The sequence below is a fragment of the Fundulus heteroclitus genome, unplaced genomic scaffold, assembly GCF_011125445.2.
Source record: "Fundulus heteroclitus isolate FHET01 unplaced genomic scaffold, MU-UCD_Fhet_4.1 scaffold_52, whole genome shotgun sequence".
Taxonomy (NCBI): Eukaryota; Metazoa; Chordata; class Actinopteri; order Cyprinodontiformes; family Fundulidae; genus Fundulus; species Fundulus heteroclitus.
In genome coordinates, this window is record NW_023396945.1 from 1,309,210 (window position 1) to 1,324,604 (window position 15,395).

At 38.9% G+C, this 15,395-nt stretch overlaps 1 protein-coding gene across 1 annotated transcript in view; it reads left to right on the forward strand.

Annotated features, from left to right (window-relative positions):
• LOC105921322 (transcriptional enhancer factor TEF-3) overlaps positions 1 to 15,395 on the forward strand; it is a 37,225-nt gene that overhangs the window by 15,797 nt on the left and 6,033 nt on the right. The window contains exons 2-8 of the mRNA XM_036132519.1: positions 2,717 to 2,783; positions 5,564 to 5,633; positions 6,766 to 6,900; positions 8,244 to 8,287; positions 8,584 to 8,645; positions 8,834 to 8,964; positions 9,624 to 9,797. Coding sequence (XP_035988412.1) covers positions 2,717 to 2,783; positions 5,564 to 5,633; positions 6,766 to 6,900; positions 8,244 to 8,287; positions 8,584 to 8,645; positions 8,834 to 8,964; positions 9,624 to 9,797 — 683 coding nt within the window. The remainder of the gene's footprint in view (positions 1 to 2,716; positions 2,784 to 5,563; positions 5,634 to 6,765; positions 6,901 to 8,243; positions 8,288 to 8,583; positions 8,646 to 8,833; positions 8,965 to 9,623; positions 9,798 to 15,395) is intronic.

Below are 15,395 nucleotides of genomic sequence, written 5' to 3' on the forward strand. Positions count from 1 at the left end.
CCCCTGTTTATAATTATACGTTATTTCAACAGACACGGGTTTACAAGCCATGGCTTATAAAAATCACTTAATAAAGTTAACTGTAAATATCACATTTCCTGATTGTGCAAAGAGGTTTGGGCACACTGAAGATGATGGCTAGGACCTGCAAAGAGGGAGTGGAAAGTTAAGGGAACACATTTTGGTCTGGGATAGGAAACAAGGAGACATTTTTATTTATTTTCCATTGAACGTAACAAGAAGGCTATTAGAATGCTTGCCAATGTATCACTTAATATTCAGAGTTGTAGGTTTAAAGTCATTTTTGGTGAGTAGGTTAAGGCTTTAAATCAATCTGCTGCCATTTCTGGTCTAAAAAGGCCCTCCTTGATATAATTCCTCATGACCAGACAGCTGTCAGTGGTGCCATACTAGAAAATAGTTTCCTTTTTCAATATGTCACTCTTTTGCCTGATGAGTTTGTGGCTGAAACTCATGTTTAGATTTTGGAGCAATCTGACAGACAAAAAAAGGGAAAGCTGCTCCCCTGCTGAGCTTGATGGGTATTATAACCATTAGCGCTGTATGCTATGAGAACGTGAGGCTAAGGCAAAGATTTTAATAAGAAGCCGCATGCATCTCAAAGGAATGTAGTTTTATGTAGTCCTTTTAGTTCAGGGTACAAAGACACTTGCCAGTGACTTGTCAACACAAAACAATTTTCTACATGAGCATTTGTTCCTGAGCAAACTGGGAGTAGTTTGAGTTCACATGCTCACCAGACAGAAATGTCACAAAGCATTCTGCCGAAAATCTGATCACTTTTATTGGTTGACAAAATGCCTGAAGGGGTCCACGGCTGGTGTCTGGTTTCCCCTTGTAACTGCGCTTGAGGAGTGTTGTAAGGTCTGGCCAAAGAGTCAGTGTGTAAGGAAAATGTGATAAGTTTTTACCATGACTGGCCCACGTGTTAATTCTGGTGGCGATGTGGTGCCAAGTGAAAAATGAATGTGTTTAGGAGGTGACGCAAAATCTTCCGAAGTCCTTTCTTCATTCGAGTGTTGATTCATCTAATCCGGTGTATGCTTAATCATTTACATTATTAATGAATCTCTTTACTAGGTTTGGGGCACCCTTAAGATTGACTACAGTAAAAGGGTATATTCAATAAGCAAAGAAACACAAACCAGTCTTCTCACCAGACAGGCCTGGCCTGTATCCTGTCTCTTCTGAGTCCCGTCTGAGGATCGCATGGCCTCAGCCTCCACCTGCTCTGCCAGCGTGACCTGTCTGTCAGCAGCACACAGACACTCACTGACTGCAGAGATATGAGCCGAGTGAGGGCTGCGGCCAGGGGCTACTCTGAGACCGATGCACCCCCACACAGACAAGACTGTATACTTAGTGATAAACTAACATGATACACTTACACTTAAAGCGTTCAGTGCTGACACACTTGACAGCTATGACACAAATTTCTTTGCATGTGTGTTTGCACACTGCTCTATAAGTATATGGTACCTTGTAAAAGTAATCATACCCCTTTGAATTTTCTTATTTTGTCTTGTTTCAACCACAAACTTCCATGTGTTTTGCTAAAATTTTACCCATTTTGGCATACCGGAAACATTTACATACAAATTGAACCGTTTCTCGTTTTATTTTGTTACAACTAAATCTTTTAATATAATTTTGTTAGGATTTTATGGGATAGACCACACAATTATGAAATAAAAAATGTAAAAAAAAATTGAGTGTGCTTTTGTATTTAAAAAAAAACTATTATTGCACATCACCCTGATCTCTTGTGAAACATTCTGGTGGTACTTCATGATGTGGAGTTGCTTTTTTTTTGCAGCAGGAATTGGGAAACTGTACGAATCTGATGGTAATATGGGTTAAGCTAAATCAGGGCAATGTTTGAAGAAAGCCACACTTCATCCTGAGGTGGAGGTTCATTATCCAGCAGGACATCAACACCAAACATACATCCAGAGCTAAAATGGAACGGTTTAGAAGACCAAAACATTGTTTAAGGATGATACTATCAAAGTAAGACTGGGGGAAAATTTCTGTTTTAATATTTTCCAAGGTGGTAGAAAAGAGTCAAAAGTTGTCAGCTGTGGGGAACTACAGCGATAGGTGCTTCTACAAAATATTTGCAAATAATACAAAATATTATTAATAATAATAGTTATAAACAAAATAATACCAATACCACAATTTTCACAGATTTATTTGAAAAAAAGCTGCAAGCATTTTGTCTTTTTGTGTTCACTTTGCAGTTATGTACTGCTTTGTGTTTGTCTATCACATAGAATCCTAATAAAATACATTGAAGGTTGAGGTTGTGATACAATTCAATGTGTAGTTTTTGTGAGGCATTGTATAACTTTACATAGGAAAACATTGTCTCAATTATTGACACTCAGAAGTGTGTTCTGGTGTACATTTAGCTTCTTCTATTGTACTAGTTCTATAAATATGTACACAGAAATAAACTGCACATAATTGGTTCTGATCTAATTTTGCCAGCTAATGATGAGTTAAGGGAGAGAATTGCCTCACATTTGTTTATTGAGTCTTTTTCAGATTAATTCTTTGCAAAAATAATAAATATATTACATTTAAAGTTTCAAGGTTTAAAATAGTGGTTTAAATAAAGGAGTAAAATGATTCCTTAACAAAAATATTGCATTCATTAGTGAAAAACCCATATTTTTTTCTCCACTGACAGGACGGAATGAGTTGATAGCAAGGTACATCAAACTTCGCACAGGGAAGACACGGACCAGGAAGCAGGTGAGTTCTGTCTAAATGCCATTCGCTGCAGCCTGCTATTTTTGAACTGCTGCAGAAAATCCTGTTGAGTGATGCACCGACACCCCGTGGAACCCCCTCCTGCTTGTAGAGGCAGAGATGATGATTGATTTAGGGCCAGGGCCCAATGCACAGATGCTATAGGATCATGTGTCGGTGTTGTTTCTTCAGCACCTCGTGGACCTGGTGCTTGTTAGAGGGGGGGAAAGACACCGGGGAGTACTGTGATTTAGATGGGGGAGTGAAGCGGGATAGCAAAATATTTTGAATGTTATCCTTATTATATTAATAATATGGAGGAATTGATGTATGGGAGAGTCACTGAAGTATCAAAAATGCTTGTTTTCTTTGTCATCTGGCCGAGTTAGACAGGGAATGAAAAGAGATGAGGGCAAAGTAAAGGAATCAAAGTGTAGTTAGACCACGTGAAGGTATAGCAGGGTACCTACTGGTTTATGGAAAATAAATGGTATGAATGTTTTGTTTCAGTAAAACTATATTGAGTATATAGCTTTACTGGCATGTATAAAATAAATCATAATAATAGTTTTATTTTCATTATCCAATGATATCACGCAACTAAATGTTTTCTTCTGGATCACACAGCTGCCCTGTACCAGATGTTAATTCACCTTATTTTAAACAATATTTTGGAATGAGCTGCATATTGCACCAAAAAGTTAAAATTACTATTTTGTTTTACTATTTAGATCCTAATTGTGTCACACCATTCTGACATGATCCAAACAAAAGCAAAACCTATGCCGTTCATGATTTCATGGTGATATAACAGTATTACTCTTTACTTTACTTTATTTTAAAACAAAGACAACATGATTACAGAGTTCACACTATAAAACTGACTTTGGCACCATAAATTAGCAATTAGTGCAGGTAGCCAGTGTGTCAGGAACATCAATGTGTTAGGACACAAACCGTGTGTCTAGGATTAACATTTCCAAATCTACTGTATTTCAGTGGAGAGGTTAAAATCTCACGTTTTCACAAGAAACATTGTGGGTAGCTCTAACTAAAGTTTATTCACCGATTTAAAATAAATCTGATTTTGGATCTTCTAGTTGCATTTCTAAGCCAAGCATTTCTCATAGCAGGCAGAGGTTGAAAGCCCAAAAGAATAAGACAAAGCAATTTGGCTGTAACAAATTCAGCCTTCCTGTTATCGTCTGAAAATCTCAGTCTCTCCCAACATGAATTAACAGCACACATTTCTCAATGCATTGTAGAAAGATTATGTTTTACCCTAAATGATAAATGAACGGACTGCTATATAATTTGAGGATTTGTAAAATGAATGAAGCATGAAATGAAAACCAGGAAATAGACATGTGATCTGCATGAGAATTAAGACAGATTTTTGATTACATTTTTTGCCTTGCCCTTCAGACGAAGGCCAAATATTTTAGTGTAGATGCAGAAATATTTGCCTGGCTTTATTTGCTTGTGATATAACCTTCAGTATCTCATGATAGATTTAATTACTGAAATTGGATTTTACAGTGAAAAAAAGACAGAAGTCTTTCTCTCTAAGCATGTCTGAACTTTCCTGCCTTGAGAGTTATGATTTCAGCACATTAATTATTATAACTTCCTTCCACAGTAATAAAAAATAAAAATAGAGAGAGAATCATAATTAAAAAGTTTATTTCACTTCAGGTTGTTGGGCTCTAAAGTATGTGCTCACTGTGGCCTACAACAATCCTGTTTTTTTTATAGTAAATGTCACCTTTACAGTACATTTGCAAATAGAGTCGAAATCAAGATGATCTGACTTATTGTTGTAGAACCTATTTTAATCAGACATGCAACAAAAAAAGATGTAACTGATTTGAGGTGTTTATGTTTTGACCTGCTAATCCAGTTTTAGCCGTGATTTCTACTTAAGAACTCTGTTATTTTCTGCCCTATTTTTTGTATATAAGAGAACAGTCGCTACAAAACAGGGCTTTTTTAACATTTTAAAAGACTAACTGATTTGGAGTTTATGTTTTAAACTTTCTTTAGCGTCTTGTATCAGGAATTAGCTTAATTAGCAAAGTTAGCATCAATAAAAGTGTGTTCCCTAGAGAATGTGGACTTTCAACTTAACTCACTAACTTACTTAAATTTCCAGAATGCTGCCAGCATTTCTAAATCCAGCAAGTTCCATAACAAATACGGGTTAGTAGCTCAAAAGAGTAAAAAAAAGCTATTTTCAAATTTCTCATTCAGCAGTTAAGCAAAACATCCCCAAAGATGTATCATAACAGATTTCTCCTTTTTGTACCCAAAAAAAGTCTCACAACAAAGGAACAAACTTGCAAAAGTAGAAAAAGGCAAATGAATGAAATGACTAGCACTTATCAAAGTTTAGCTCTTTGTTGTGGAAGCCAGAATGAATCTCGAAGATGCGGTCGTTGAAAATACTGATTCTGTTTAGATAGCTTCTAACCTCTGGGTGCTTCATGAGGCATTATTTTTGAAAAATTCCTGCAATAAAGAAAATAGCTAACTTTTAGTCTTCTTCACAGTGTAACAACTTCCACACCAAAACTTGTTGTAGTTGTGCTTTGTCCTTTCAGTGATTGAAGAAAGACTGGATTTTTTAAAACTTTTGATCGCCTGTATAGGGATGAATATGTCAAATTGAAAATCATCCATTTCTGGTCAAAATCTATGCATCTCTAATTTAATGTAGGGATTGAAGTGCAAAGGTCGTGCTTAACCTTTTGCTGTCTGTTGTGGTTTTTTTTTTTTACTTCCAGGTATCCAGTCACATTCAGGTTCTTGCGCGACGGAAAGCCAGGGAGATCCAGGTGAAGCTCAAGGTACGCTACGTGAGTCAATTTCCATTTGTTTTTTTTTTATCTATTTCTCTAATTTATTAGGAAGATTACATCTGTAGGAAAGTGTTTTGTTTGTCTGTCAGATTTTACTGCAAATCTGATTTAAATACAAATCCTACTGAGGTGGATTTAGTGTATCTTACACACAGTAAAGGGTTCATCTTGTCATTAATATTTCATAAAAAAAATGAAAGATTTGAAGTAATGTAAGCAAACATACAAATACCTGAGTTGTTGTTTTTTTGTCAATGAAGATGCTTAACCATTATACTGAAAATACTTTTTCCCTCTAGGTTTTACACCAGGTAATAAAAGTTTTCCTCTATGGTTTTCTGAGAGCTCACACATCCCTGTCTCTTCAGTACTTTCTCAGTTTGCATTACTCATCCGCATATGCTTACATGCTCACAGTCACAGCAGGCAATGCGCCTCTCCTTCACCTTGGACGGCAGCCACGAGGGTTCAGCTGGCAGGGCTCTGCACCGGTCACAGGGTTGGCCCCTGTGGCCGGCCTTTTTAAATACGCCTTTAGTGTAACTGAGATCCCTGCCACATGTAACCCCCATATTTCAGCTATGCCCTTGTGTTCTCGGGTTCTGGGAAGAAGAATGCACTGGTTGGCCTTGCCTATTTGGGCAGGGTGGAAACTGCTTGTAGCCCTATGTAGTTTGCAAACTGCTGAAGGAGGAGATTTAAAGAAACGGAGCCATAGCCATTTCCATTGTTTTCTGCTTGTCCTTATTTTGAATCCTTTTAAGAACATGGGTATTTTATGGTTTTATTGTCACTATAAAAACTATATCGACGTGTCCTCCTTGAGGCCTCCCTTGACTTCTAGAATGACCTCTAACAGAAGCTAGTTGTCATCACTGGCTTGCCACTGCCAAAGCAATAAACTTAACTCCTGACCCAAAGGCCCTTGACAGTAATACTACCTTCTCTCCAGCTCTTTGCAGGGCAGGGATTCAAAGATGATGCAAGATGGCTTCAGCCTTTCATTTCCCCTTTTAGGGCTGTGCGTATGTTGAATAGAAGGAGGGCTGTTGTTTACTCAAACTGAGGCTGATGAGAGCTGTTTCTTAGTCAGTTTATCTTACACTGAACTGTCTGTCCATCTTGATAGGATCAGGCTGCCAAAGACAAGGCCCTCCAGAGTATGGCCACCATGTCCTCTGCTCAGATCATCTCACCAACAGCCTTCCAGAACAAGATGGCTCTTCAGGGTCTCTCGAGACCGGCTTACCCTACTGCTGGTGGAGTGAGTCTTGCACTTAATCACACAGAGAAGTTTGACTTTTTATTTAATCAGCCTATAAAATAAAACTTTTTCATTTATATAATTTGACATTGTTATCTTTTTTGAACTCATCTGCAGTTTTCTGAACACACTTATTCATCTAGATGACTCTATTGTATCTAGAAAAATTTGCAGAAACATATTATTTTGATACAAAAGTGCTTTCATACCCAATTAACCCAGAACATCATTTGGAATATTTTTTACAGTGCCTTGCAAAGGTAAGCATCCTTTGGACAGTTTTACATTTTGTCACATTAAAACCACAAACAGCAATGCATTTTATTAGGATTTTATCAGCATTCCTATGGTAAAACATGGTGGTGGAAGAACCATGCAGTGGGAATGCGTTTGCATTCAACCATATTTACCCTGATACCCATAAATGACTAGCCTCGTGAGACCATCCTGATCTCGCGAGCTTTCAAGGTTTCACTCGCAGATCAGTCTGGCTACTCTCCGTTAAAGAAAATTTGGAGCCGTTCACCAAACGAACGTCCAATCAGCGTTGGCTTTGAGGCGGGTTGAGGTGTGACGCAACGGGAAGCGCGTAAGTTCAGTCTAAACAACATGGCGGCTTCAGCCGATGAAACTAGCGTTAGCGTGGCTATCGAGCAAGTTTTATCGGAATTACAGAGTATTTCTTTGCTGAGCTAACGAGCCTTTACCTGCAGCAGCAAGAGTAGCTTGGCTTGTGGTTGTGTTTTCGTCGTCGCTCGTAACAGAGTGACGACGAATCTGATTGGTTCATTTGGCCCGTCTATCACCAACATAGGCCAATCAGCTAACCAGTATTTTCGCCCCTTCCCAAAATTACTTCAACGGAAGGTTTCCAGATGGATATGCAGAGCAAATCTATCTGGCAGAGTCAGGTTAATAAATGACTACATGCAAGGCATTACGGGTGGTGGAACACAAGCATTCACTTTGAACACGCCATCCCAATGTGAAACATGGAAGGGACAGCATCAAGTAATGGGGATCCTTTTCTACAGCAGGGACATGACTGCTGGTCAGAGTCTATGAAAAAAGATGGAGGGAGCTAAATGAATTCTGGGAGAAATTCTGCCTGCCAAGCCTTTGAGACTGTGACGGCGACTCAAGAGAGATGGATATTTGTAACACACTTGTGTCTTATAAGATTAAAAGATCTGAAAAATGTGGATTCTTAAGCCAGCTTGTTTCCTATAAATTAAGTAAATTAGGTTGAAAGAATAAAAGCAGATATTGCAAAATGGCTCCATAAATATCCATTTTAATGTGGAACCTCTTACTTTACTTCGCTCTCCTCTATTTTCTTCTAGTTCTGGCACGGGACAATTCCAACTCAGACAGGAGGCCATGAGGAGTAAGTAACCATCCTGTCCTCTTTTCTGCCCACCATTTGTCATGGTATTAAACTGATTTCAGTCAGGAGAAAAAACTTCTGAGCAAATCAAAACGCATAAGTGCAGTTAGAAAGAGAAGTCCTCAGCTGTCTGGCGTTGAGCATACCATGCTGCTCCGTGCATCCCTTGAGGTCACGCAGTCCAATTAGTACATGAGATGGGGTCGTGGGGCCGAGATGGAGCATAACATGTCTCTCTCTCTCACTCTCTTTCCCTCTCTCCCTCTCTCGCTCGCTCATCTGTCTCTTCTTCCCAGCATTAAGCCCTTCTCCCAGCAGAGTTATGCCATGCAAGCGTCGGGCCCGACCTCAATAACAGGTGGGTGCTCCTTCTCTCCTCTGCTGTGTTGAAAGATGCTTGTCATGTCACCAAAGAGATGGGACGACTGAGCTTACCGCAGACAGTTAAATGCAAACGTCAGAAAAAATATTTCCAGTTTTTATGTCTTAACAAGTTTTAACTTCTTCCCACCCAGGCAGTGATTTTGCACTCTCACTGTTTTGCAGGTTATGAAAGCACAGCAGGGCTGTCTATGTCTCCAGGCGCCCCCCCTTGGCAAGGCAGAAGTATTGCCAGCTCCAAGCTGAGGATGCTGGAGTTTTCTGCCTTTCTGGAGCAGCCTCAGGACTCAGAGACTGTGAGTTCAGTTGCGTTCATCCTTAATTCCCAAGTGTACAAAGTCAAAACGAGACTTTGAAATAAAATAAATACTGCACAAGCTGACTATGGTTTTACTGATGTATTTGTAAGATTTTAATCCTCTGATCTTAATTAACACGGTGTAATTGGATCCTCTGAAAAACAGTTTTCCATACATGCTGCTATTCAAAAGCAAGCTGGTCAAGATCATAACTTTTCTCTAATTTGTTTTGCACATATAGTCTTTTTAAATATACGTACATGAACATAAAAATAAACATAATTAGACAATATTAAATAATAAGTAAGGCTTTATTTTTCTATGTAAAATTGTTCTATTGCAGTAATCAATATATGTATTTCAACCCTTTATACACATCTTTACCAAGTGTGACAATAAACGTGGAAGCTGCTGTATCTAGAGAAATGTTTTCATTGATGAACCAATTTCTTAAAAGCTGCCTAAACAGCTTTTAAGAAATTTTAAGAAATTGGTGGGGTGGCAGGTGTGGAGCTAAAGGAAGGAGATGGGATAGAATAGAAGTGACCAACTGTAGCAGAGATTAATGAAGAAGTAAAAACGTAACTGTAGTTCAGCAACCTGAAAACTCACCAATTCTGGATTATTGTCCTCTAACATCTGTCTTGTCTCTCCAGTTCAACAAGCACCTGTTTGTGCACATCGCACAGTCCAACCCCAGCTACAGTGACCCGTACCTGGAGTCAGTGGACATCCGGCAGATCTATGACAAGTTCCCAGAGAAGAAAGGGGGCTTGAAAGAGCTGTTTGACAAAGGGCCACACAATGCTTTCTTTCTCGTCAAATTCTGGGTAAATTCACCTATGGATGTTTATTTCACTGCTTTGTTGCTGTTCAAACAAAAATCGGTTTACTTTTTAAATGATGCATCCTCAGTCATTTTATCCATCGTGTTGAACTCAGACTAAGTCTAAGTTGACAATTTCCTACACCATCATCTAATCCTCCCCAAGTCATGAGGGTTGAAGTGAGCATACTATTGTTAATGTTTTGTAGCACCTGTTGGCTGTTAATGGCCTTGTGGTGTTAACTGTGTTGAGATAGCTTAAGCATTGGAGTTAAAGGCTCATAAGCTTGATTTAGGGCCAGAAAGGACGGTAAATCGCCGTTCTGCTCCTATAACCTTATTGGTGGTTTATCTGCCATCAGAGTGAGCATTGCTGTTCAGAGGGAGTCTACCATTACTGTATTTGTATATGTCTATGATGTATATGTGTGTTTGTGTATGTGTGTGTGACAGCAGCCTTGGGGAGAGTGACAGGCCTGATCTTTCAGCAAGAGAAATGTGATCCCAGACACCTGTCTCTGCACTATTAGACTGAGTCCAATGCTCGTGACCCCCTCCCAGATCCTTATTTATAGATACCCCCTACACACATACACACAATCATGCACAGATGTCCATGCAACACTCTTAAATCAGAGAGACAGTGGCACTTTGAAAGAGCTAAGAGAGTAAAGCATGATGACAATATAAGGGATACAGCGAGATGGCAGAAGCATGCAAGAACGTGGAGTGAAATCCAGCAAGAGTAGGTGAACATAGAAGGTTATAATGGCTTGCTTTGTCGAATTCTGATGCCAGCCATGTGTGTTTATTTCCAACAAAGTCATCTATTATTTGTAATGTAAACAGCAATTAAACAATAAAAAAAAAATCCATTCACGTCTTACTCAGTTCCCACACACTGAATTTCTGTGAATTTCTGAAAGAAAAAGAACTTTAAACTTGCGCAATGACACTTTAAAAAATCCACAATATTTAAACAATGCTAAATATATAACAATAAATAATAAATACTTAAATATTTGTGCATTTAATGGTGTAGCACAAGCCCTTTGTTGTGCAAATGTATTAAACAGCAACTTAACCAGAAGAATTTAAAACGTGAGCAATCTGAATGTTGGTGTTTTTATACCCAGTCATCAATGCAAATGACCTTCCTGAGAACATCTTCAGTTTGTTTTATTTATTAAACTGTTTTTTATGTCTACTTAAACAAGTGACCATGTTTTACTATCCCATCTATGATGCTCTAACTGGCTTGCTACACCGGCTTGTAGCTGTAGCTACACCACTATCACAACAGCAAACAAGTTTGTTTGCAGCTAACAACCAGCACACAGAGCAGCTGATGTTAAAAATGAGCTTCAATTAGAAAAGTTGCACCGGGAAAAAAAAAAACATGTTGCAACTCTTAAACGAAACATGTCACAGCGACACAGTAAGGAGGAGAAAAAAAGTCAGACCACTGCTTCATATGGACATTATTTTCTGTAAAGTTAGGCGCTGTACGTGTAGTGATTGGTGATTGTTTTCATGTGCATTGATTATTTTCCATGGCACGTATACGTCCATAGATGGACATATCGGCCGACACCGATACAGGAAGAAAAACTCAGATTTCGGCCAAAAATATCGGCCGGCCGATATATCGGTCGACCTCTATTTTAAATCGCTGCTTTTTGTAAAGCTTTGAGTTGCAGATATTAATTTTAGCTGATCCAGTTTCTCTTGAGAGAAGAGCTATAATGTGTAAATAATGATTAAAAGCCAAATCGCACTGAAGTATGAGAATAATTAAAGAATTAAAAATGGTTTGATTGTTATTTTAACATATATAAAGATATTATGGAGACGTAGGAGGTGGTATTTTAAACCATCTTTAGCATCTTGGGTTAACAATTAGTACATTTAGTGCAGGTAGCTATCATTACTGTAGTCTCTGTGTATCCTTTACAGAGCCTAGATTCCAAGACTAAGAGATTAAAAAGTAAAAAGGATAAAAAAATAACATTGCTATTCTCAATTAAGCCTTTCTGTTATCTGCAAACATTTCTATCTCTTACGCAACATGAATCAACCACAGACGTGTCTTGAAATGTTGCACACATTTTTTCTTTTTAAACAGTTGACCAATCCTGAAAGTAGTTAACTTAAGAGTCTTACTCCTTCAAGAACAGTGTCTAAACTAGTTGTCAGCACAACCCAGTAGCACTTAATAGGGTGTGTTCGCTGATCACATAATAGATCTGACTTTTGAGTTTTAGAATCACCAGTCATGGGTCAAGTCCAAGCTGAAAATTGGCTAATTTTGATCACACGCCAGTCTCTTGCTGCATTTCTGCAAAACCGCATTGCATTTATTGCATAAATTATTGTTGGAGGCTATCATGGTTTAAGTTAGAGACACATTAACTGCCGCTTCATGCTTGCTCAGTATGAGGGATTGCTGCAAAGCCATGGACAATGCAGACGACTCTCCCTGTGGCTCTACGCTTCTCCAGGAGTGAATGCTGCTTGTCGGGACTTTGATGCAATCAACTGGTTCCCTTATATAGGACATTTTTGGCCAATCTGTACAATCTGACCCAATCTGTATAATATGATTGAATTTGACTTTGTAAAGTGCCTTGAGATGACATGTTTCATGAATTGGCGCTATATAAATTTTTTTTAATTGAACTGCATTATTAGCTGGGGGAAAAACAGCTAGTTTCAAAGGTAGGACACTGAGAAAGTCAAGTTCAAAGTGCCGCCTTGCTTCTCATTCCACCAGTTAGGAGTGTATTTGTGGCATCGGCCTTCTTGCATGCTTGACATCCACATTATTTATTGTAAAGAGATAAAAGGCATGGGCGAGTGCCACTCTGTTTGGATCGACCTTCTCCATTCCTTGGAAAGAGCAGCTGGTGGATCCATGGCATTTGATTCGGGGGTTAAGGAAGGAAGGGGATGACTAACCATGTCGTATATTATAAAGAAAAGTAGAGCAAGACAGCAATGAAGAGGAGATACAAATAGGGATGCAGACAGCGTGAACAAGAGTTAGGGATGGCAGCAGAAATTCTGGATGGCATGTAACCAACAAGACATCCGTCTGTGAAATATTACTCTCTTGGTTCGTGTCAGAGCCTGGTGGAGTCAACGGTTGTGACATCTGCGGCTGGGCGCAAGAGGAAAACAAGCCCGTAACACTTTGTGCCTTAAGTTTGTTCAGCTTATCATATCTCCAAGTTGCCAACCAGCCTTCAAGGCATCCGTGGGAAGAAACACAAATACTACTAAACAGCAATTGGAGGCAAAAATACTTGTCTTGGTGTAATCCTTGACACATCCAAAAACGTGATAAAAAACATAAAAGATGTGGAAACCTTTTTCATTATGCTGCTGCCAGGAGGCAGGTCATGACTGTGGGGGTGTGCTGAGGCGCAGGTTGGCATGGGGACAGTGACAGGCGACTGACCCACCTCTAAAGCTATGGTATTCTAGATTGAATTTCCTGCAAAGCCTCCTGTCGGCCACTGGCTGCCCGGCTCCTCTCCCTCCCAGCGCCCGTGGCCCTGTCCTAACGGATTGTCTCACGCCTTTGAAGTGCAGGGGGAATCTGATTTGAACCGGCTCAGCTAAATTGTTACACAGCCAGCCAGTCCACCATGATCTAATCAGCCAATTGCACACTGATGATTGTAATTGGATGAATTCCCTCGCTGGCTGTTAGGGAGGCAGAGGACAGCAGTTTGGGGAGGGCCACACGGCCCTAGGGATGAAGACAAATAGAGAAATTACATGAGCTAGGGATGAAGACAAACAGGGTGATGAAGAGATGAGGGGAGGCTGAGCGCTGTCTCAATGGCCCATTAGAGGACAAGAGCCCGACAGGGGGAAAAGGTAAAACAGCCCAGTTGTCTGACAGATGAGATGGCACCTCAGTCTGATCTGTAATCTGATTATACCTGCCTCATTTCAAAGCTGAACCACTGGGAGGATAAGAACTGGGCGAATCTGCTTCGACCTGAGTATGAGGGAGCATGACTATCATCTTCCTTAGAGTCCAGCTTAGAAACAGGTTGCCCCAAGAAGATCATGAATGCAAATGTTTGGAGTTGAAATTAGATTCCGCTTTTTAAATGTATTATATGTTTACGCAGAAGGAATACCTTAAATCGTTTGCAGGTTTTTACATCGGTGCAAGATAAGTTTGTGAACTCCAAGTGAAGGGTCCAATGTGCAATCCTTACTTAAAAAAAACAAAAACAAAAACTTTAATATCTTTTTCTGCACACATGTAGCATTTCTAAACGAGAAATTGGTGTAGTCAAAGCACACATTGTTGATCCTGACATGGAGGAATTTGAAATAGGTTCACCATAAACAATAGTGAATGGGATGATTTCTTCATAAGGTAGAATTTATACTGTTGTGCAATTACGCATCTTTTTTAATTAATTTGTGTTTATTAAATAACTCTTAGTCTGCTAGGTATTGCCCGGTGAATATCAGCCCAAACAGCTGATATTAGGATAATTGTTTGAAGGGTGATTATTTTAACAGCAAACTCTCCACACATATAGAATAAAGGAGTGACAACTTCTCTTCAAGTACAAGAATTTATTTACAGGAATAAATGAACATCCAGAGAACACCACTATAGAATGTTGTTTATCTGAATTAACAATATATTTCATTCAACAAATTCTCTCTACTAGGTTAGTGAAACTTAACTAAACTACTAAGCAAAATTAAGATAAGCTAAGGAACTATGTACACAAAAAAACAAAAGGGCAAAAAAAAGCCATATTTTGTGGTAATGAGCAGACTGGAATACACAAACATTAATGTCCCATTAATGTATAAAACCCTTATGGAAATAAGGGTTTTATTACATTAAATTTAGATACATTAAATTGTGGAAAATCAGTTCATAACTGCGTGAACAATTGAATGTATGATCTAGAGACAGCAAGGGGAGGCCAAGTTGCTGCGGCCTCACCGGCTTCGCTATCAAGCGCCACCAAGGATTTACATGAAAAACAGCAAAAAGTCTGCAATTTTAAATAGAATATTATAAAAAAATTAGGAAATTAGATAAAAAAAACAGAACTTTTATTACAAATGACTGAGTGAATCACAATTATGTTATCATTATTATATATTTTCTTTCTTTCCATGATGACAAGTGAGGCCTGGCCTCACTTGCCTCCCCTGACTGCACGTCACTGATTGAATATATGAATTATACTGATGTACGTTTGTTTAAACTAGAAATTTAACCACATAAAAATATTCTGAAATCATTTAATTAACTGTTAATAAGGCCTCGTCATCAACCCATTTGGGTATTTAGGCCTGTAGCTCAACAACAACTGGACTTGTTGATCATCTCAAATGCAATCATGGCAGTAGCTGCCAAAGGATCCCATGTACACACCGGTGGTTGGTTGATAATATGGACAATGATACACCGCTAAAACCAATACAGAGAGTCCAAAGCCAGTCTTTTACAGTGGCACGTTCAGGATTAAATCAGGATTAGTCCAAATAGAGTGGTCAATGCAGCCATTTCAGTGTATAGAAAGAGAGAAAAAAGATCCTATAATCATAACAT